At 53.9% G+C, this 23,212-nt stretch overlaps 1 protein-coding gene across 5 annotated transcripts in view; it reads right to left on the bottom strand.

Moving 5' to 3' along the window:
* Positions 1 to 23,212, bottom strand: part of GAS7 (growth arrest specific 7) — a 193,822-nt gene that overhangs the window by 18,484 nt on the left and 152,126 nt on the right. For all 5 annotated transcript variants that reach the window (XM_061174896.1, XM_061174897.1, XM_061174898.1 and 2 more), the window contains exons 4-8: positions 21,774 to 21,859; positions 13,741 to 13,794; positions 6,837 to 6,926; positions 3,074 to 3,189; positions 450 to 524 (exon numbers count right to left, since the gene is read on the bottom strand). In XM_061174896.1, the coding sequence (XP_061030879.1) occupies positions 450 to 524; positions 3,074 to 3,189; positions 6,837 to 6,926; positions 13,741 to 13,794; positions 21,774 to 21,859 (421 nt within the window). The remainder of the gene's footprint in view (positions 1 to 449; positions 525 to 3,073; positions 3,190 to 6,836; positions 6,927 to 13,740; positions 13,795 to 21,773; positions 21,860 to 23,212) is intronic.

Below are 23,212 nucleotides of genomic sequence, written 5' to 3'. Positions count from 1 at the left end.
AAGGGGAGCAGGGGTTGGCATCTGGAGGCTGGTTCCCAGCTACCAGGTGACAGGGCAGAGGGAGTCCTGACATACTCCAGCATCTGGCAGGAGGCCCTTGGCCGCTAGACAGTAGATAATACGGAAGTGCCAACCTTGAGTGTGAATGCCCACACCTGGAGTCATGGCTGGCCAGCTGGAGCCATGAATGCCCACTTTGAACCATGAATGTTCCCCTTGAATCATGAATGTCCACCTTGAACCATGAATGTCCACCTTGAACCATGAATGCCCAACTTGAATCATGAATGCCCACCTTGAATCATGGGCACCCACCTTCAGCCAGGTCTATGGAGACCTCCCCATCCATATGGGACCATGGCAACGATCAGTGATCAGTGAAAAGGGACCCCCCCCCCGCCAAGTGTCCCCTCTCCTTCCCCACTCCCATGACTGTCCTCCCTACTCACCCCTCCTCCTGAGCAGCCAAGGAGTTCTGAGACAGCTTAGCTAAGTTCTTTGCGTATTCTTCTTCAATCTTTATCCTGCAAAGGGAGAAAATCCAACATGTCAGCTCCCCAGCACTAGACTGCGGGTCCGACCTGCAGCCCTGCCACTTATTAACCATGTAAACGAACCCACCAGACCATAAGCTCTGCGAGTACCTGGCTCCTGTCTGTCCACCTGACACACAGTAGGTGCTTAATCAATACACGTTGAATGAATAAATAAACGAAATTGTCTGAACCTCACCTGCAAAGTGGGGCATATGCACCTGTGTCCTAGGCTGTGCGGATAAGAGTGGTCATTTGCACAGTTCCTAGCACAGGGCTGGACACACAGCAAACACTTAAATGAAGAAATGTAACTCATGATGGACCACAGCTGTCCCCTCTCCCAGCCCCAGAGCTCTGGGCTGAGAGCCTGCAAGGTGGCGTTGGCCCCACCGAAGCAGGAACGGAACCCCTCCCTACGTTCTCCCAGACCCCAGGGCCCCCAACTTCCAAGCCTGCAGGGTGCAAGCATTTCCATGGAAACCAGCAGTGCCCAGCTCCGCGGTGGATTCCACTTCCCCGGAGAGGGAAGTTGCCTTGGATTTTGCTTCCGGCAGGCAGGCCCTTGACACACTTTCAAGGCAGCTCTCCGGGGAGTGTTCTGTATTATCTGGCACAACCGTGTAAAATGTGTTGTCATGGTATTAGTCACTGCTTAAGTGGTCCCCCGAGGGGCTGTGCTTGTGACGACCAGAGCTGGCCAGAGGGCTGGGGCCTCAGAGAGGCCGCTGGTCCATTACTTGGCAAATGAATAAAACCCCAGAGATGCTCCCAGGGCTGCAGCATTTGCTTCCAGGCTGATCAGGAGCTGAAGGGTGGCCTGACAGAGTCCCAGGGCAGTGTTCTGAGTCACGATCATTTCCTGCTTCAGTGCTGAGAGGCTCAGTCTCGTTCCTTCTCTCACTACCAGCTCCACCGTCTCCACATACTCTCAAGCTTGCCTCCATCACTTCCTCTCCATCCACTCAGCCTTTAGTCCCTCCCCTCCCCAGGAGGACATGGACGGCCAGCCTCCAGCCAGGAGACCTCTCGAGAAAGCAGATCTCACCATATCACGCTCTCAGCTTCAAACCTCCAAAGGTTCATCAATGCCAACCGCACGCACTGGGCACGAGGCCCGTCCCCTCCAGAGCCGGCATCACTCCCCTAAGCCGTGGCCACGTGGCTCACCGGATGTCTGCCATGCCCCCCCAACCCCACACTCCCTAGCCCCGGCCCAGCTCTCACCTCTGCACCTCAGCTCCCACCCCTCCCGGCTCTGAAAGGTCCCCTCTACAAGACCCCAGCTGGACTGAGAAAGTCATAGGAGTGCACCTGTCCCAGGGAAGACCAGTGTTCTCATGTGGAAGGTTCCATTTATTTGTTAACATGACCTCTTTACGAAAGTGTAAACCCTAAGCATGTTCAAACTAGGCTTTTCTAGCCATTTTCCTCTTGGCCTGTTTCCTACTGTTGTTTTCTCACACCTGAGCTACAGAATCTCTCAATCTCCTACCAGTTTAATGGGTCATAAAACAAAGATTTGATTATACCAATAGAAAATAGGCCTCCTAAGGAAAACAGATACCTTAAAATGCCATAGAATTGTTACTGGATTATTGTTGCTATAATTAAAAAAGAAACATTTAAAAAATATATTGCCATTTACTATCAATATTTCCAGTGTGCCTTGGAAACTCCAGATGGGAAGCTGTGTGTATGTGTGCACACATGTGGGGGGGGGGTATGTGCACCTGTATGAGTGTGCAGGTGTGTGGGTATGTGCTTTACAGGGTCTCAGAACTTGGAGAGACTGAGGAGGGGGGAGATGAAGAAGGAACTTCTCTCTGTAGCTCTCCCCACTTCCATTAGGCTGAATTTATTGTTTCATCTACGGGCAGGCAAACCACTATTATAATCCCTGCACTTACCGTAATGACCTTATCTGACTCTCCCAGTAGGCTGAGCTCCCTGAAAGCAGGAGTGGGAGGGTGGTGGTTTCTGGATGCCCAGGCCTGGGACGTGGCTTTGGCTCAAAGATGAATTGAAAGGTAACATTCTCCTTTTTTGTTATGTTAAGGAACGGCGCTTCAAATGAGGGCGGCGCATCCGTAGATAAGCAAAGGGGCCAAGCAGTCTTCGTGGGGAGACATTAGGGAGCGGTGGGGACTGTGGCAAACTGGAAACACACACTCCCTGTACAGGGGAGCTGCTCTTCAGCTCCAGCCAATTGTTGCATGAGGGATGCAAAGCCATGGAGCCAGACTTTCTTCTTTCCCCAGAGATGCCAGATATGCAGACTTTAATGTAATATCCACCAATTTTTTTTGCTGTTGTTGGTTCAAATCTTTAAAAACATCACACAGGCCAAAGCAACACATCTGCTGGCCAGACTTGTCCCAAGGGCCATAAGCCTGTGACTCCCGTCTTGTGCTCCCCTTAGTGTTAACCAAGCCCAGTGCTGGTGTGCAGCGCTCACCCCGGCTGCTCACTCCCTCGGGCTCAGGGACCAAGGTGGGTGCTGTCACCAGTCCCCGGAGCTGGGAGGGCCCAGGCCTCACCTTTCCCGGATGAACTCTGACATTTCCTTCTGCATTTGTTTGCCCTTCAGCTGTTTCTGAAGCAGCAGTTCAAACCCAGCCATGGTTCCATTGCCTTGGGGGTCCTTCTTATCAGCCTAGGAAGGAAAGAGAAGCAGCAGCGTTTAGGTGACATCAGCGTCTGTAGCCAGAAGGAATGGAGCGCAGGGAAGACAGACCCCAGAAGGGACCCCGATGTGCCTGGTAACCCTGTCCTCAGCCCCAGAGGGAGGACAAGGGCAGGAGTATCGGCTGCCCCAACTTGCGCCTCTCCTGGCGCTCCTGCCCCCGCGTGCTCTCTGATGCTTAAGCCCTGATCGTTGCTGCCACCCCACGTCCGTGCCCCTCCACCCCACAACCTGGGAAAGAGGAGGAAGGGTATGTGGCCAAGAGCACAGGCACCAGGCAGCTGCTGGGGCTGGCTGGACCCTCTGCGGAGTCTTGGCATCTTGACTAAGCTGGGAGACAGTGTGTAACCTCAGGGGCAGGTACCCCCAGCCCTGAGCCACACCATCCTCTCTTGCACTGGCTGGGCAGTGACATCCTCCAACGCACATGCATAAAAGATCGTAGCGACTTCTGGGGAGAAGCTGGATTGAAGGGCAGCCGCAGTGGGAAAGGGCCCGCTTCCAGGCTTGACATCCCAGCCGGGGAATCCCAGGCAAGTTCCCTCACTTTAAATCTGAGCTGCTCATTCCATGAAACTGGGGAAATAATGGCAACCACCTCACGTGGTCATCTCAGGACAAATGACACATGGAAACAGCTTAGTCTAGTGTTCAGCAAATACCAAGTCTTCAGTGGATGGTATTTAAATTAGTTACTTTTAAAGAAACGTCAGGACTCGGGGAAGATGGCCAAGTCAATGAAATGGGAATTTAGTACCCAATTCATTTTGCAAGCAAATATTAAAATTTCAAAATTAAAGGCTTTTTGTTTTGTTTCGCGTGACCCTCCTCAAAGACGCCTGAATCTCTCTCTCCTGCTCTCCCTCGGCCCTCCCTGCCTCCCTGGTACCCCCAGCATGGCCTTCCCTGCCAGACAAGCATCCAGCATCTGTTCCCACACCTACGGCTGCAGATCAACCCTCAGAGCCTTTCTGGACCCTGGTGGGCACCACGCCTAAAGCTGTCCCTCCTCCAAGGCAGCCTTTCCCACCAGGAATCCAGAGTCAAATGCTTTGATACTTAAAGGGAGGAGTTAAAAACAGGTCAAAATAGGGCTTCCCTGGTGGTGTAGTGGTTAAAAATCCGCCTGCCAATGCAGGGGACACGGGTTAGAGCCCTGGTCCGGGAAGATCCCACGTGCCGTGGAGCAACTAAGCCCATGTGGCACAACTACTGAGACTGCGCTCTAGAGCCCGCAAGCCACAACTACTGAGCCCGCGTGCTGCAACTACTGAAGCCCGCACGCCTAGAGCCCATGCTTCGCAACAAGAGAAGCCACCGCAATGAGAAGCCCGCACACCGCAACGAAGACCCAGTGCAGCCAAAAATAAATAAAATTAATTTAAAAAACAACAAAAGAACAACAACAAAAAAATAGGTCCTTTGCCACCACAGAGAGGAGCATCAGTGAGAACCCTGTCCCAGGATCTGGAAAGACCTGGGCTCTCTCTCAGCTCAACCACTGGGCAAAGCGGTCAGGTCCTTCCAATTCTAGGCTGCATCTCCCACCACTCGCCCTAAAATAAGAATGGATTGCACCTCTAACGTCCCGTTAGAACAGTTGTTTTACGAGAGGGGAAAAGAAAAGGGCTGGTGATGCCTGGAGAACGCCACTTACCTCCCCACTCCCTCCCAATGCAGGATCCCTTCCTCAGCTGCCCTGATCCAGGGCCCTCTGAGCCACACTGTAATACCTCTCTTGACGGGGAGATCATCACCACACGGGGTAACACCATGTCACAAGGGGGCTGCTCTAGCCATTGCAAAGTTACTCCAAGTACATTTAAGACGTGTGCCCTCTATTGTATGAGTGCTACCTCTTGATGAAAAAGCCAAAGAAAAATTATTTGAAATACTGAGCCCCAATCTGCCTCCCTGAGAGGATGTATATGCTGAGTGATTTGTCCACACTGGGAAAACCAGCCCGAGGAAGTGGGCTTTAATAACCGTGTCAGCAGAAAAATTTCTATGAGAGGAAAAGGCCTTGATGGTCCGAGAGATAAAACCCTGGGGTAAGTATCAGAGTCCCAGGAGGGCTTGAATCAAGCTGGGACCTGGATAATGCTGACCGGCAGCAGGATGACCCACTCCCCCTGGCTCCCTACCGTCCCCCGCCATCCGCCACCCGCTGACCTCCGGCTCCCAGGGTGCCCATTCCCGGAGCTTGAGCTGGTCTCCCCCGCATGCTCTGTTTCCTGCTCCCCTCTTTATGGATGACGTCTCTCCTGCACCCACCCCCCTTAAGGACGATGTCTCCAACCTAGCTCTTCCCCTCCACCTCCACAGCTGCCACCATCTTTCCTGGCCTCCCACAGGTTCACGGGCACTTCTGCCTGTTTACAGCCCTCCCTGCATGACACAGGCAAATCAGATCACATCCGATTCCTGCTTAAACCCTCCACCACCTTCCTGCTGCAAACAGAATAAAACCCAGCATACTTATGGATCCTGCGAGGTCTTGTACACTCGGATTCCCCGCTCACCCTCGCCCCTGGGCTCACCCCCGCCCCCGAGGTGTGTCTGCCGCCAAAGCCAGAGCCCTTTCTACAATATTTGCTGCCTCTGCACATACCTCAGAAGATCTGGAAGAAACACAGCAATAGGAATCTTTGGCTACCTTCTGAAGGGCAAGAGATTTGGTAGAAAGACAAAAGCATTTTTGTCTAGTACATGGTTAGCAAATCTAAAAAAGGGTAGATAATCCATTCTGACTGGTGGTTAAAAAAAAAGTTTTGATTTTTTAAATTTCTGGTTCCTTGGGGCCTCTGCCAAAGTTTACTTTTTTTAGGTGTACAATTCACAGGTTTTTAATATATACACAGGTCGTACAACGATCACCACTGTCTGATTCCAGAATGGGGTGATTTCATTTTAAAAGCCATTGTGAACTTTAAAATGCAAATGTCCAGGAGTACTTCCAGAGTTTCTGAGTAGGACTCTGCATCTGTCAAAAGATATTTCTTTAATTTTGGAGAAATACACACAAAATTTACCATCTTAACCATTTTTAAGTGCACAGTTCGGTGGCATTAAGGACATTTGCACTGTTGTGCAACCATCACCACCATCCCCCTCCAGAACTTTCTCATCTTGCAAAACTGAAACTCCGTACCCATGGAACAATACGCAAAAGCTCTGGAACCACAGAATTATTCAAACTGGAGTCCCCTACAGATTGTGCCTAACCTCATTATGACTTTGATGGAAACAGGGAGGCTGTCCAGGAGGAGAAGCACTGTCCAACGTCACCGACAAGAGTGACAGAGCAGGTCTGGAGCCCAGGTTGGAGTTGATTCTGGCCTCCTGCTACCACTGAGCGGCAAGGGGACCCTCCAGCTTACCTGCATTCTGCCTGGAGTTTCCATATTGCCCTGTGGACTTTCTGAGATTTATGGAATGATCTAGACTCCAAGCGGGACTTAAGTTTCCAGCCTCCAGGGCTCAATCGACTGCCAGCCCGTCGTTAGGTTTCACCCAGAGAGGTCGCTCTGCTTTGAGCTCAAGCCACCGCCCCCCTCCCGGGTGTCCGCTCCTGGTCCCCAGGGCCGCAGTGCGGGGGACGCCGAGGCACCACTTACCCAGAAGTAGTCACAGTAGCTCCATTCCGTTGGTTTGAGCAGCTGCTGCTCTGGCATCGTGTCTGGGTGAGGAAATGTCACGCAGTTTATCTGGAGGACACAGAACAGGAAAGAACATGGCTTGGCTGGAGGGCTGGGAGAAGCTGGAGAGGCTTCGGTCCTAGGACATGGCACTGAAGAGGTCCCCCTACAGGGCAAGCTTGATAGAGAACGTGCACTGGGGTCCTGGGATGCTCTGGCAGTCGGCCTTTCAAATGAAGGGCAACCGGCACTCACCCCACCCCAGAGGGGCTGAAATCAGTCCAAACTGTCTAGAGAGCAGTGCAACAGAAGCTAGCAACACTGCAAATGTCCACAGCCTTCCACCCAGAGGCTGCACTTGTAAGATTCTATCCTACAGATACCTACACCCGGGTGCAGGGACATACGTACACGGTTTTCACCACGGCTCGGTTTGCAGTAGCAAAAGGCTGGAACCCAACTCCACTGTCCATCAGTGGGAGAATGGTTAAAAAGTATGAGACAGACATGTGTGGGCATCATATCCATGGTGAAAGACATGGCGAGAACGTTCTTCTGTACTGATAAGGAAGGTGTGGCAGGATACAGTGTTAAGTGGGTGGGTGGCAGGGAGAAAAGGTAGAATAGTATTTACTGTTCGCTATCTTAGTGTAAAAAATTTTTTTAAATTAAAAAAAAGAAGAAAAAAAAAGGAGGGGACTTCCCTGGTGGCGCAGTGGTTAAGAATCCACCTGCCAATGCAGGGGACACGAGTTCGAGCCCTGGTCCGGGAAGATCCCACATGCCGCAGAGCAACTAAGCCCGTGCGCCACAACTACTGAGCCTGCGCTCTAGAGCCCGCGAGCCACAACTACTGAAGCCCGCGCACCTGGAGTCTGTGCTCTGCAACAAGAGAAGCCACCGCAATGAGAAGCCCACGCACCGCAACGAAGAGTAGCCCCCGCTCGACACAACTAGAGAAAGCCCGCGCTCAGCAACGAAGACCCAACGCAGCCAAAAATAAAAAATAAAAATAAGTAAATAAATCTTTAAAAAAATAAATAAAATAAAAAAAAAAGAGGAGGAAGGAATAGATACCCGTTTGGTATATTTCTGGAAACTGATAACATCATTTGCTTCCAGGGAAAGGACTGAAGTGGCTGAGCATCCTGGGTGAGAAGTTACCTTGTGAATTTTACCTCATGATGCATATTGTATGAACAAAGAGAGTTTAAATGGTAATGCAGGGTGCGTGCCTGGGGCTGGCTGGCCCTGGCCCAGGACAGAGCAGCGCAGAGATTCCTGGGCTCTGCCTCTGACTTTTCTGCCTGAGCACAATCGCGGTGCCCCCGGCTTTGCCCGCTCGGCAGAAGTGGCTTCGCCGCTGACCCTGCTGACGTTGCTTCAAGCCCCAGATCCGCTCCTAGAGAGTCTGCTAATTTGTTCCGGGAGCCGCAAGGCCTCGGGAAGGCAAGGCCTGAGCCCTGGCAGTCTTTAACCCTCATCACAGCCCCAGCATCTGCCGAAGTGGGCGCCATCAGACGTTCAAGGCGAGAACAGTGCAGAAAACCCCCGAGGTTCTGAATACAAGCCACAGACTCCAGTGCCAGGCAGCCACGCAAAGAAGTGAGGGACCGCACATCATGGAAACTGAAGCTTGGGTTGGTGGGGGGACCAGCCTCCACTCTGGGAAGGGGGGTGGTATCTGCGAATGTCTGACTAGGGGGCAGATTCCTCTCAGCTCCCGCCAACTGCTGCCAAGCCAGAGTGAGGAGTCCAGGGTTGTCAGCTTACGCGATGACACGAGAGTTGTGGAGGATCCGGATTTTTACGTGAAGTGTCTCAACGCTTAAATGTTAGCAATTCATTCATGGTTAATAATAACAACAACAACAACGACGACACCTTGTAAGCCAAAGCAACCCTCTGCCAGCCGAGTCAGGCCCGTGGGCCCCCAGCCATGGCCTCTGGTTCAGGTGCCTGGGGGCGGCTAGAAGTAAATCCAGGCCCCGCCAGCTCCCAGGGGCAGAGGCCTCGCTTGCATTCCTGGGGGGAGAACACAGGAGAAATCCCAGCCAAGGGAAGGGCCCCCTCCTCCCAGATACTGGCATCTGGCCGACGTAAGGGCGGGGATTCCCGCTCTGGAGGGAAGCATGACGACACAGGAGGAAGGATCAGGGCCAGGAATGACCCCGAGAGCCCTGGAGACAGGGAGCATGGAATTCCACCAAGGTCAAGGTAGAGGCCCACGGAACCCCTGGGATGAGAAGTTTTCTCCCAATGCCCCACCCCCCAGCCACTCGAGGTATCACTGGCCTGCAGGAGTCTGCTTGGGGGGTGGCCAGACTCTCAATGCCCAGCTCAGGCAATGGTCTCCCCAAACCCTCTTTTTTGGGCTGACACCCCCAAGTTTGTCCAGAGATGAGCCTCCTTCTGGAAACCAGGGCTGGATTCCACAGTTTCACATACTCCTTATTTCACGTTCCAGCTATTCTTGCCTCAACAAACAATGATGACCACAGCCTATCTTTAATTTGTTTAATAATGTAATCCATGAAAACTTCAAGCAAATTTAATGATAAATTAACGATGACATTACACTGGGCATTAGGCATCGTGGAAGCAGGTACTCAGAAGTGGATACAAAGGTCTTCTAGAGTGCCTTGTCCGGGGTCTAGGAGACAGGGGAGGGGCGTACCACAAGTGGCCCTATAACAACCACTGAAGGTGAAAGCTAGCGGGGCTGGGGGAGAGGGGTTGCGGGAGGACAAGGCTTCATCCCTCTTGGGGCTTCTGCCACTCTCTGAGGACACCAGCCCTTGGATGGACTGGCCAGTGGCCCCAGGGTGGCCGTCTCCATCCCTGTCAACTCTGGTTTTGGGATTTCGCAGCCCCAGCAATCCCATAGGAATTTCCTTGAATCCTGGCAGAGCCCTGCACCCCCTGGTGGACATCTCGAGAACTGCACCTCACCGGCCCCATCGTGGGAGGCATCCTGGGAGAATTTCTGCAAAAGCTTGGCGTGCATCCTCACTTCATCCTTCCGGCAACCCCACGAGCTGGGTCACACTGGCCTCATTTGATTAACTGAGGATCACAGAAGTATTTGCATCTAGTCTGGGCTGACGGCTCGAGCCCTCACCCACGATGCTGTGCCATGGAACACGTGCTCGGTCCATGCAAACGTTTGTTGAACGGCTACTTGGTGCCACGCAGTAGGCTAGATCTTCCCAGCACTTTGCACAGGTGCATTTGTATTTCTCGTGACTGCTTATTCAGCATCTCTCTTCCTTCGCCAGACAGTCTGTCCCAGGAGGGGAGGAAGCCCACCTCCTCCCCGCCGTGTCCCTAGTACCTGGCCCAGCACAGCCATGTGATGGGAGCTGTAAATGTTTGTTGGTACAATGAATGGAGGCTAGAGACAGAAGGTGTAGTCTCTGCCCTTGACGGTTTTACAGCCTGATGAAGAAGGCAAACAAGTAAATATGTAATTGCAATTCTTTGTGTATAATGGTGGAGCCAGGGTCAGAAGCCAGGCAATCTACGTCACACTTAATCTACGTCATGGCACCTTCTAACACACTTAGGCGTAGCCATGCCATGTCCCCACCCAAGGCAGGGGCTCAGGTAGGAAGGGGTGCTGGACGGGGAGGAGACGGGGGAATGCCTCCACTATGTACTGTTTGGGGGAAGTTCCAGGAGCCCCTCCCACTCTCGCTCCCAAGATCACCATCCTCAACCAACAGCGTCTTCGCTCTGGCACCAACTCTGCTCTCTCCAGCCCTCAGTAAATGGAGCAACACCCGCTCTGCCCCTGACGGCCAGGGGGCCCCCTGAGCAGCAGAGGTTCTGCCAGGGCCGGCCTGCATGGGGGCAGCCAGAACCACAAGAGCTGCCCTCAGAAACTCTCTTGGGGGGGCTACAGCCACCACTCAGGCACCTGGCCATGGCACAAGAGCCGCTGAACACAAGTGTGACCCACCCAAGGCGGCTGACGTGGGGAGGCCCAGAGCAAGCCCCGGCCCCAGCCCAGCACGGAGGCCTCCCTGGAGGCAGAGGCCGCAGCTATGTGCCCTCCTCTCTGACAGCCGCCTGCAACACAGAAGAGAAGGTGGTTTCACAACCAAGCAGGCCCTGAATTTCCTCCTGGTGGGAGAGGCTACTCTGGGAGGGGGTGACAGAGGCAAAAGCCAGAGCTGGGACCTGTGGAAGCAGAATAGAAATGCCCTCAAGCACTCACATCCAGTTCCCGAGCTCCCACCCGGGGCCCCAGAGGGGCCATGCCGGGAAGCTCAGACTGAAGACTAGAGGAGTCCCCAGACTCTTCTTTCTAGGACAGGAGTGTGGCTAGGTGGCTTTGCTGTCATCTTTTCTGGAATCCTCCAGATTCTGACGCATCATATTGGTGCCGAGGCTGTGAACTGCCATTAGCGCCCGTCACTTCCAATCAAGCAAGCAGCCCACTCGCTGCCAGCCCTGCCCGGGGCCCCACTGCTGTCAAGTAGCCCACGTGTCAGACTCTTCAAAATTTGTTCCAGGCCCGGGTCGGGGAGCCGGAGCGTCGGAATCAAGCTCGGTCCTTGCTTCTCGGCCACACTGTGAGCCAGACTCAGACGCCGCCTGCAAATCTCTGCTGCTTGGGTCAGACCACGTAAGAGGATGCTCACCCTATTCCCGCACACCGGGGCGAGGGAAGCTTGGGCCCCAGCCTCCCCCCACCGCTCCCCCCAGCATCTCCTCCCAGGGAAGCCACGAGCTCTGCAGGATCAGGACTCAGAGGAAGGGGCCGCAGCGGTAGAGTGACTGCCCCGTGGAGGGGAAAGAGCCACGGTACAGAGCTCTTCAGCCCCACTGGTTGGCCGGCCGGCGAGGATGCCCGTCTGCAGCCTGGAGATGAGGAGGGCCACATGGGCTGGCAGCCAGCAGACCCAGGTTCAAGTCCGGGGCTCTGCTCCTCACCCACTCTGTGCCCCTTCTCAGTTTTCCCAGCAAAAAGTCCCCAAGGCTTGAGTGTTTATTTAAGACCTCTGGGGTGCAGGGGTGTTGGTTATAATGTAAACTTTCCAGCCTCGCCCCAGAGTGACCAACAGAGGAATCTGCATTTTAAACAAGTATCCCCAAGGCTTCAGATGAGAAGCACTCATGTAGGGCGGCGGGAAGGAGGAGGGAAGGCAGTGAGGCAGGGATGGAGGAGGTGTGTTGCCAGGAGACCCAGGGCCACGCCCAGGCTGACAAAGCCCCAAGCTCTGGCCGAAAGGCAGACCAGAGCAGTAGCCCGGGCCGCACCCCGTGAGCTGGGCACCATCACCCACGGGAGGCCTAACACTCTGCTTTTCACTTTTCATTTCTCTTATTCACGTTCCTTCTACAATGCTAATGTATCCCCTTCTCTTGCAGTTTCTTCTCCCTCTTTCTCCATCTTTCAGGGAACTTTGGGAGCTCCTGCTTTGCCCCTTTTTGTGAACGTGAGGACCGTGCTCTCAGGACATCTGCCCCGGGGGCCTGTCCACGCCCTCCCCATCAGCTCCAGCAACAAGGAAGCTGCTGCTGGCCCGGGGTTGAGCCGCCTGGTCCCACCCTCGGGAGGCCACTTGCACCTGGGGCATTGCTGGTGGGTAAGAGCACAGGTCTCCAGTCCTGATGCTTTCCAGCTGTGTGACCTCAGCGAGGTCCTGCTCTGTGCCAGGTCCTGCTCTGTGCCTCAGTTTCCTCATCTATAAACAGGGTGATGAGGAGACTGGTGTGAATTGAGCACCTACTGTGTGCCAGGCTGTTGTACGTGCTTTCCACACCATCCCTAGGGTGCACATGCCCATCGTCTCCCCATTGTACAGATGTGGACGCTGAGACCCAGAGAGGCCGGGTCGCTGCCCAGCTGGTGGGTGCTGTGCTGACGCCCTGGCTTCAGAGCCCGAGTTCCCAGTCCCCACACTACCCTGGTCCAATCACCTGCCCTCCCGCAGTGAGCGGAGAATGAAATGGGTGCTCAGAACCCTACTGGTGCCTAATAAATGTACACACAGGGGCAGCAATTATGACTGTTGCCATTGTTTGCCTACCGCTTTTTCCTCCCCAAATCCTTCAAAGCAGGATCTGCAGCCTGCATGAGCCGGGGCAGGGGACCCCGTCTTGCTTCCATCTCCGTAGGGGTGGGCAGCATGGAGAGAACTGTGTGACAGCCTGAGGGAGCCTTTCTCTGCCCCAGAGCTGCTGCACTTGGGTGGAAACCGCACACCTAGGACCACACGTCTCCCAGCTCCAAATTCTTGGCTGAGGAGATGGACAAGTTGTTTCTCTACTTGGAGGGGGAGAGACGTCCAGCGCCCGCCTTCCCCGAGCACAGGGCTGATGTGGAGCCGGAGGCGGGGTGGCGTGGGGACTCGGCGGGCTTTTGGAAGAGGCCTGGGAGGCTGTTTGGCCGCTCTGGGCAGAGGCTGCCTGCTTCCCCATCAGGAACTCCCAGGAACTCTATTCTTAGGGCGCTTTCTCTTCCTTTTAACTTTGATGTCTTCCAGAAGTTACCCTGCACAAAAGCCACCCTGCCGTGGCTGTAATTTACACGTCATGTCACTTGCGCAGAGCACAGTACACCCCCTCCAACCCACTCCTGCACGCGTACCTTCCCCTGCCTGCCCTGCAAAAATGGCTTCTGCAGCGTTCCAACCACAGTCCTTACACTTGTTTGCCCCAAGAGAAAAAGTGAAACAAGAAATCAACAGAAGAAGGGCTGGGGGGAGGCAAGGGGGAACCCTCGGCAACATCCAAGCTTTGGAACTCCCCATGTACCAGGCTGGGCATCGCTTCCATTCAGCGGTCCGCATTGCCATGGCAACAGCCGAGCCATGGACCAGAGACAGCCCCAGCTTGCCACCCAACATGCACGCGCTCTGCGGGAGCCGCTTACCGTGATGGTGTTTTCCTTGCTCTGCTTTTTGCCTGGTGACGAGGATCCCAGGTTCTGGGGAGAGACACAAGAAACATCGTCAAAGCTGTTCTCCATATTGGACATCCTCTTTCATTCGGGTTCCCTGAAGGTGGAGGGATTGGTTAAAAGCCTCGGGCCAGGGAAGTTTGGGGATGCTCCAGCTGCCGTTAACCCCCAAGTCCATATTCTGGGAGAGGGCAGGCAGGAGCCTCCCGCACCCTGGCTTGAAGACGAATTGGAGGAAGCCTCCAGCACGGGCTCTGAGAAAACTGCTCCAAAGCAGGTCTGCCTCCTCTTCTCCCCGTCGGTGGTTGGGGGAGCTAACCCCTCAGCTGCCCTCTGCTGGTAAGTGGTTCTGCACGCTGCTTGCTGCCTTAACCTGCAGAATCCACCCGGGGAACAGAGAGTTAAGGCCACCACCTCCTCGCACTGAGGATTCAGAACAAGACATCTTATTCCAAATCCCCCGGGTCCGACATACCACACCCCAGCTACGTGCAATGTGGCCTGGGGTGCTTGGCCACATCCGTGACATGTCACCTTCCCAACCCCGAGAGCAGGGAGGCTGTGTTTCGGCTTCCATTCGGACTTTGGATTGCCTTTTTATGTCTTCCCTTTGCCAGCAAGAAAACCATCGTCCCAAGGACCACCAAGCCCACAGGACCTCAGCAGCTTGCCCCAGACCTAGGATGGTCCTGGAATGGAAAATAAGGATTGCCAGCTGAAAACACCACATTGGTCCTAAGAGCCTATGACCCTAAAGGGGAGGGTCAACTCTGGGTCTTTGCTGTTCCATCAGCAGTTACATCAGGGACTCCATAGGGTCCCCGAGCAGGACATGGGATGCCCACTCCTGTCCTGAGCCACATGGTGAGCTGGGAAGCAGGCTCGCCCCTAAGGCACTGCAGTGGCATCGCATGTGTGTCCTGGGACTCGTGGCCTTATTCTGTCTCTAGTGGGAGGGAAGGAAGTGGCTGCTAGGACTTTACAGAGAAAGGCCCAGAAGAAGCATGAAGAGGCTTCTCCAGCAAGCCTCAGGGAACCAGCAGCCCCCATCCCCAGGCCAGCACAGCTCTGGACCACCCAGCAGGATGAGCGTTTTGGGGGTGGGGGGTGGTCAGCCCCTGCCTCAGGAACCCAACTGCTCATCAGGCAAAATAAGAAGCTTGATGGAGTTCCTGCCCATGGTCCCCTCATTCCCTGCCTCCCCCCCAAGACCCACTCTCAGTCCCTCGCTCCCATTGAGACCTACTTTGGCAGGTAAGTAAAGTCAGCTAATGAAAACTGACATCCCTGGACCGTCCAGCTAAAAGGGACCTTTACATGTCATTGTTTCACAGACAAGAAGAGGAACTCGCTAGCCTTGACATCCTGCCAAGTTAACTTGAGCCTCAGTTTCACCATCTGTCACCAATGGTCCTCAGGCTCTGGAGCGCATCAGAATTAGCTCCCCCCCATCGGGTCCCCCCGCCCACCTCCCAGAACTGCTGATCCAGCAGGTCTCCGGGGGCCAGGGTCTTTAAGGCAGAGTCTGGGGGCCTCCATGGAGGATGTCTGTTCTGTCGTTTCATTGAGGCCCCCCTAACTACAGCACCTCTGTTAGCAGACCCAACAGGTTCTGGGGCAACGTCACACTTGTGACCAACTATAGCTTCCTTAGACGTGTTAAATGCATCAACTCATCCAGCTTGCCCACCCTGGACCCTCTCAAACTATCAAATCTGCCCAGGGCACTTGCCAAGATTGGGCTTTCTGGGAGGAAGGCAGACTGAGGCTGCACGGCAGGGGCCCAGGTACCAGTCTCCAAGGAGAACAGACAGGTGCTGGGCTCTTCCTACAGGTTCGTCCATACAAATACACACCCAGGATGGGCAAGGGGAACCTTTGGGATGGATTCTTTTTTTTTTTGGCCGCACAGCATGTGGGATCTTAGTTCCCAACCAGGGATCGAACACATGCCCCCTGCATTGGAAGCTCAGAGTCTTAACCACTGGACTGCTAGGGAAGTCCCCGGTATGGATTCTGCAGTTTGCAGGGGTCTCCCTACCACAGACACACATCATCACCACCAGGACCACCACAGTGCTCCCATTACACCCCCCAGGAAGGGCAACCAGTGCTCCGGCAGCCTTGGCAATAGCCTTCCAGTCTCTGTACCAATGCTGCTGCTGATGGGGAGGGGGAGAGGGAGGAGGAGGAGGGGGAGGAGGGGGAAGAGGGGGAGGAGGGGGGAGGAGGGGGAGGAGGGGGAGGAGGGGGAGGAGGGGGAGGAGGGGGGAGGAGGGGAGGAGGGGGAGGAGGGGGGAGGAGGGGGAGGAGGGGGGAGGAGGGGGAGGAGGGGGGAGGAGGGGGAGGAGGGGGGAGGAGGGGGAGGAGGGGGAGGAGGGGGAGGGGGAGGAGGGGGAGGGGGAGGAGGGGGAGGGGGAGGAGGGGGAGGGGGAGGAGGGGGGAGGAGGGGGAGAAGGAGGGGGAGGAGGGGGGAGGAGGGGAGGAGGAGGGGAGGAGGGGGAGGAGGAGGGGGAGGAGGGGGAGGAGGAGGAGGGGAGGGGGAGGAGGGGAAGGAGGGGGAGGAGGGCGGGGAGGAGGAGGGGGAGGAGGGGGAGGAGGGGGAGGAGGGGGAGGAGGGGGAGGAGGGGGAGGAGGGGAACTCCCGGGGGAAGGATACACTGGGAGAGCTCCTGCCCTGAGTGCTGCCTTGTGAGGCGACCATGAGGCAGGCGTTTGACACACGTAATCTCACTGAGTCCTCACAACCCCACCAAGTTACTGGCATCGTCTTCATTTTACAGATGAGGTATTATGTTATGACTTCGCCCTTAGACATACATTCTGAAATATTTACAGTTAAAACAATATGTGAGGAATTTGCTTTAAAAGAATCCAGTGGGAAGTTAGGCAGAGGTGATGGGAGTTTATTTTAAAAAAAAAATTTTTTTTAAATATATAACCCATTCATTTTATTTATTTTATTTTACTGATTTTTTTTTCAATTTTTGGCTGCATTGGGTCTTAGTTGCAGTGCGCGGGCTTCTCTCTAGTTGTGGTGTGCAGGTTTTCTCTCTAGTTGTGGCGCATGGGCTCCAGGGCACATGAGCTCAGTAGTTGTGGCGCAAGGGATTAACTGCCCCGTGGCATGTGGGATCTCAGTTCCCCGACCAGGGAACGAACCCGCGTCCCCTGCCTTGGAAGGTGGATTCTTTAACACTGGACCACAAGGGAAGTCCTGTGATGGGAGTTTAAATGAAACAAGATTGGCTGAATAATTGAAGTTAAATGACTGGTCCATGGTCCTTTATTATAATAGTCCTTCTATTCTTATAAATGTTTACGCATGTCCATAACAAAAGTTTTTTTTTTTAAATTTCCTTTTCCTATGATTCTAGAAGGTTTTTCTCCTCTTTTTAAAAACCCCTCCCCAGCCTGGTTTCCTGGCCTCGCCTGGGCTGCTCTACTGTCACTGTGAGGACCCACTGAGGGTGGTGACAGACGAGGCAGTGCCTGGGAGACGGCAGTGTGTCATTCCCAGCCAATTCAGCGAGCCCCTGACTCTGCAATGTCTTCCTGACCCTGTCTCCTTACCCTGTGAAGAGTCTGGGTCCCACACCCTCAGCAAGTGGGACCCAGCATGAAACCTCTCAATGGCTCCCAGCGCTGTTAGGACAAAACCCGAGCTCCTCACAACAGCCTTGCGGACTCGTCCAGCCCCCTCTTGTGCCCTCCCCACACCTGCTAACACAGTAAACCACAGCCCCACTCGGACTCCATGGCTTCTTCGAAATCCTGCCTCTAGGCATCCACGTACGCTGTTCCCTCCACCTGGAATGCTGTTCCTCTACCACCACCTCTTTACCAAGCTAAACCCTTGCTCATCTTTCCAGTCTTAGCTTTCTTAAAGAGCCCATCTCGATGTTTCCACCACCACCTGGTCAGGTCCTCAGAGCACACACTCCCTCCAGGCCCTATCACTGCCAAAATGAAATAAACATTTACCTCTTTCTCCAGTCCCAGCTATTAACTCCATCAAGGCAACGGCTACCCGTGCACCACAACTACTGAGCCCGCGTGCTGCAACTACTGAAGCCCGCACGGCTAGAGCCCGTGCTCCGCAACAAGAGAAGCCACCGCCATGAGAAGCCCGCACACCGCAACGAAGAGTAGCACCCCACTCGCTGCAACTAGAGAAAGCCCGCGTGCAGCAACGAAGACCCAAGGCAGCCAAAAATAAATAAATTAATTAATTAAAAAAAAAAAGACAAGGGCTACTACATCTGTCTGTGACTCAGTGCCCGGCAAAGAAACAGATGCTCAATAGAACATGTGCTATTTACCAAGTAGGGGAGGGGGAGCCCAATTAAGTAAATGAGCTCTCAGAATCTCACCGCCAATGGGTCCCTTAAGTTTCCAAGCTCGAAGTCCCATTCCCTTTCCTCTCCCCTGTGTCTAAAGATAGCCTTCCTGGGGGGCAGTTCATGGGAATCTAAAACAGTTGAAAGGTGGGTCACTAAACAGCCTGGGCTCTGGTGGGCAGGTTCCTTGCCCTCCCAGTACCTGCACGAGGAGCAGAGGGGGTTCACACCACCCTAGCCCCGGGCGGGCGGGCGGGCGGGCAGGCGGGCAGACAGGCAGGCAGGCAGGCGGGCGGGCGGGCAGGCAGGCGGGCGGGCAGGGGACAGGCTCAGAAGTGCTTCTGCCATGGCCAGCAAGACTATCCTCAGCCTTTGATCCCCCAACCTCCGATCAGGTGGGCCCCGTGCATCCAGCGTCCAGGCAGCCTGCCCCAGAGCTGCAGACTTGCAAACCTCCACTGAGTGGCGCCAAATCACCATCACCTGTGCCTGGCCCTCCAGGTCTCCCAGAACTGGGGTGGGCACCACCCCTGGGGTGCTGGGCACCCAGCCATCAGTCCCACCCACGACGGTACAGACACACTCCCGGTTTCCGTGAAGATTAGATAATGCCCCCTACCTGCCCAACATTAATTTTCCTGATTAGCTTGCTCAGGGAGGGGGCAGGTAGCAGAAAACGAGCGCAACAGGGGTGTGACAAGCTACTTTATCCACCCCCAACCCTGCCTCTCAAAGGGCCATGTGTTTGTTCATTCGTTCATTCATTCATTCACTCATTCACTCTTTCTTTCTTTCAATATTATTAGGTGATAATTGTCACTAATTATAGTTGACAGCCTGGGATGGGGTAGTAAATACTATGCAGGCTGAAGTGCGCTATATCTACTCTGGGGACCATTTGTCAGTAGTGCTCTCTGGAAATATCAACCCTTCTTAACCCATTTCTATGATTGGCCTCTGGTGCCTTTGAGGACAGCCAGCTCTGCAGGTTCACAAACGCTTTCACAGCCGGGGAACTAGTGAACGAATGCATATTTGCTCTCTCCATGCACTGCACTGTTTATTCTTGTTACTTTGATGATACCTCCCCCTCTCGATGTTATCATCCAAAAACAAGGCACTGGACTCCACCTGTCCTGAAGCAGTGCCCAGGCCTGGCCTGGCTCTCCAGAGCTGATCTTCCCTGCATCCCCAATACCTCGCCTCTAACTCCTTGTTTTATAACGCCTTCTATGACAGTAAAATGTGTTCATTTTAGGAAACTTAAAAAACACCCAAAAGTCTAAAGAGAATAAAAATCACCTTAGACCAAGGTTGCTCAACGTCAGCACCAATCATCTTTTCAACCTGAGGAATGCTTTGTGGTGGAGGCTGTCGTGTGCCCTGTGGGATGCTTAGTGACATCCCGGCCCCTACTGACTAGATAGCAGTAGCACCCCCTGCCCAGCTGTGACAACCAAAATATCTCCAAACACTGCCAAACGTCCCCTGGTTGAGAACCGGACGGCAACGCCACCAATGTTCGGGTTTATTTTTTCTTCCAGTCAGTTGTCTTCACATATGGATAGATTTCCTCCCCCCAGATAAGACTGACCATACATGCAGTTTTGTTCTGCTTTTCTCACTCAACATTATGTCTCAGCATTTTCCGGAGTCACGACATTTTCTTCGGAAGAAGGAGTCTTCACGGCTGCGTGGTCTCTCTGGCCGGATGGATGTTCGGTGCCATCATCCATTTTACCCATCCCCTGTTGCTGGATAATTAGGTTGGGTCCAAGGTCGCAGGGCTGTAAATCATGCTTGAGTGAACAGCCTCACACATAGATCAGAATCCCTGAATGTATCCCAAGAACAGATGCAGGAAAGGAAATTCATGGGTCAAAGGCTTATGGCAGCACACTGTCCAATTGGCTTGCCAGGAGGTTATATGTATCAGGATACATTTTGTTTTATATGGTTAAGAAACAGCTTCACAGTATTTCGGGATGGGGGGAGCCAGGTTCCATTAGGGAACGAGAGAAGAATGATGGGGGGGTGCGGGGAGGAAGGGGTTGTTTCCATATTCTTGCCCAGGGTAGACCAGCTTTTCTAGTTGCTGGGAAACCACAGCAGAGCTTGGGCTGATGTCTTAAGAAAACACTCCATAGTTAGGTGGCAAATAAGCTTCATTTCAAATGGACTGAAAGAGGCTGTGTTGAGAGGGGGGCTCTGCAGGAAACACACGGAGCCAGGGCTGTGATGTGTGCCACGAGCAGGGGGTGAAGGGGACACACACGTGCTGGCACGACTAACTGTGCCCGGATCCTCGCCTGTCCTGCCACGGTCCACACCCCCCACCAGCAGCGTCAGCATCACCCTGGGGGCTCATGAGAAACAGGGAACCTCCGGCCCCTCCCCAGACCTCCTGAATCAGAATCTGCATTCTAACATGAGGCCCGGGAGATTTGTCAACCCATCAGCGTGGAAGGAGCCTTGGTCCACCCAGACGTCCCAATTCTCTTCCAGAGTTCGAACTGAACTGACCTGAGCCCAACGCCCAGCCTCCTAAGACAAGAACATAATTAGGTTTCTGAGGTTTAACCTTCTTGCCTGCATTAAAGCTAAGTGTCACACTGAAGCCACCTGCTGTCACAGACCACAAGGTCTCTCTTTCAGTGACTGGCACATAGAACCCACTGTTGTTGACAACAAGCAACTATTGTTATCACATCATCATCATCATCATCAACACCACCACCACCACCACCACCATCCTTGGGGCCTGGCATTTTCACCCCTGGAAAGGGCTGGTTTGGAGGCTTCTGCTTAGGGACATCTTCTGGATAATTCATGGATGGACCACATAAGACCAGTCCTCAGTTCCTCAGACACAGCTTAATGACACTGGAAGAACTCGGCATCAAGTCCAGTCTGACCACCTGGTAATCGTGTCAACCCTCGCGAGTCACTTAACCGGTCTGAGACTCCGTGACCTCATCTGTAACACGGGAATCATACTGACACCTCCCTCCTGTGCTTGCACAAGTGTCAGCTGAGATGACAAATGAGAACGCAGTTTGGGAATCTTAAAACACCCTCCCATGTCCTTCCACACCGTAGCTGTCCCTCTGTTATGTGGTAAATGTCTGACTCAGTTCCATTCTGGGTGAAGTCAGGTGGTGGGAAAAGGGCGTGCAGAAAAGGAAAATGGCCTGGCCTCATCCATATTCTTAAAGCGTTGGGAAATCTGGACTCTGTACTAGGAATCCAGACAGCGGGATGGAACCTTCTACCCCAAGAACAGTTATAATCCCATCACCATCACCTCATCAAAACCATCCTCAACTTCTAGGGACTTCCCTGGCGGTCCAGTGGTTAGGACTCTGTGCTTCCACTGCAGGGGGCACAGTTTCGATCCCTGGTCAGAGAACTAAGATCCCACATGCCATCTGGCGCGGCCAAAAAAACAACCGAAAAATCCATCTTCAACTTCTAGAGAAAACCAAACCACAATCGCCTGCTCTCCCACAATCATGGTACGTTGGAATGACCCAGATACCGACCACTTTCTACTTGGGGCAGGACTGGGCTGTAGCCACCTGGACCCCCATGGCATCCCCATCCTAATGACACCTCCCTGGGCCTGCCTCAATGGCTGCCCCTACAACCCGGAACAGGACCCCTTACCTGGGAATCACCGGTGGATTTTCGGACACTCATGTGGGCAGTCTCAGGAGGGTGCGCTGGGGTCCCTGACGTGTGGTATCCATTCACTGCGGGGACAGAAACACGGCTCAGATGCTGCGCTGGCCACAGATAGGCCCCTCCGATCTTGCAGACCACAGGGGCAGCTGCAGCCCCTTCTCCTCCCTCACTGCCTGGTTCTGAGGGGTCATGCATGGCCAGGACCACCTCTTAGGATCTCATCCGTATCTGCTGAGCTGGAGGTGGGCTGAGAGCATCTCTCTAATCCCCAGCACCCAACTACCTATCTCTTGGGGGACCAAGTTTCTTTTCCAACCAGAGAAGAAAAGAAAGATGCTTAGTAGGAGGTCAGTCATCACAGTCCAACAGCCATCGCTGAAAATACCTCATCGGCTGTGGTCACGGGTGCTGATCAAGGGTCCAATCTCTCTACAGAGTCAGATGGCCCCACCCACAGTTTCCTACAAATCCTGCCCCCGCCCCGCCTCCAAGGAACTTCTCCCTGAGGACCTTCTCACCCTCACCCACTGTAACATAAGTGTAATGGAAAGAGAACGGGCTTCACTGGTTTCCATGAAATTTGGTTTTGCCATTTAATAGCCAGGGGATCATATGACATCCTTCTTGAGTCCCAGTTTTCCTAAAGTCTAAAAAAAAAAAAAAAATTCAAGGCTCTAAAACTCTATCCCTATGACACTCACTCATGCTCCCAACATGAGCTGATACACTTGCCCTTCAAGGCGGGGGATGGGAAGCTCTGGTCTGTAGCATTTGCCAATTTCTGTGGCCTCAAGGCTCCCATCGGGGCTGATTTGAAGCCCCCGACGCTGCTGCCTGGTCCTGACATCACACGTACACACCGCAGCCCATGCATCCTCAGTTCCCGGAGGTGGCGCTGCCCTCTCATAGATATAGTTACGTGAGCCTCAGCTTCTGTATCTGTAAAATGGGGACAGTTCTACCTAGTCTCTCTCTACTTTGTTGGGATGAAAATCCAACGAGACAATAACTGCAAAAGAGGTCTGTAAAGTTACAGAGTACTTCATGAACAGAGAGGGGAAGGATGGAGAGAGGGAAGGCCGCTGCTTCTGCTCCTGAATCTCCTGGCCTTGAACCCCAAGCCCGCATTGATCTCTGGACACCAGGAAAGCATGCCTTCCTCATGTCCCAGGCTTGGAGGATTTGCTACAACACAGACAACTACAGGCCGGCCTGGAGAAAGATGCACAGACCCACGTCCAGCTCTTGGTGGTTCTTGCTGACACCACCCTGCAGGGAGGGAGGAGGTGAAGGAGAGGCCGAAATTACTACCACCTACCCATTCACAGAGCAAGGGCTGGGGGCAAGCAATGGGGTATGAAGGCCACCCCATGGAGAACCTTTTTCATGCTGGGGAGTGCCCCCCATTCTCCCCCAACTGC

This window comes from Eubalaena glacialis, chromosome 19 (assembly GCF_028564815.1).
Source record: "Eubalaena glacialis isolate mEubGla1 chromosome 19, mEubGla1.1.hap2.+ XY, whole genome shotgun sequence".
NCBI classification, from domain to species: Eukaryota; Metazoa; Chordata; class Mammalia; order Artiodactyla; family Balaenidae; genus Eubalaena; species Eubalaena glacialis.
Note: the sequence above shows the minus strand (reverse complement) of the source record. Positions and strands in the feature narration are given on the sequence as shown.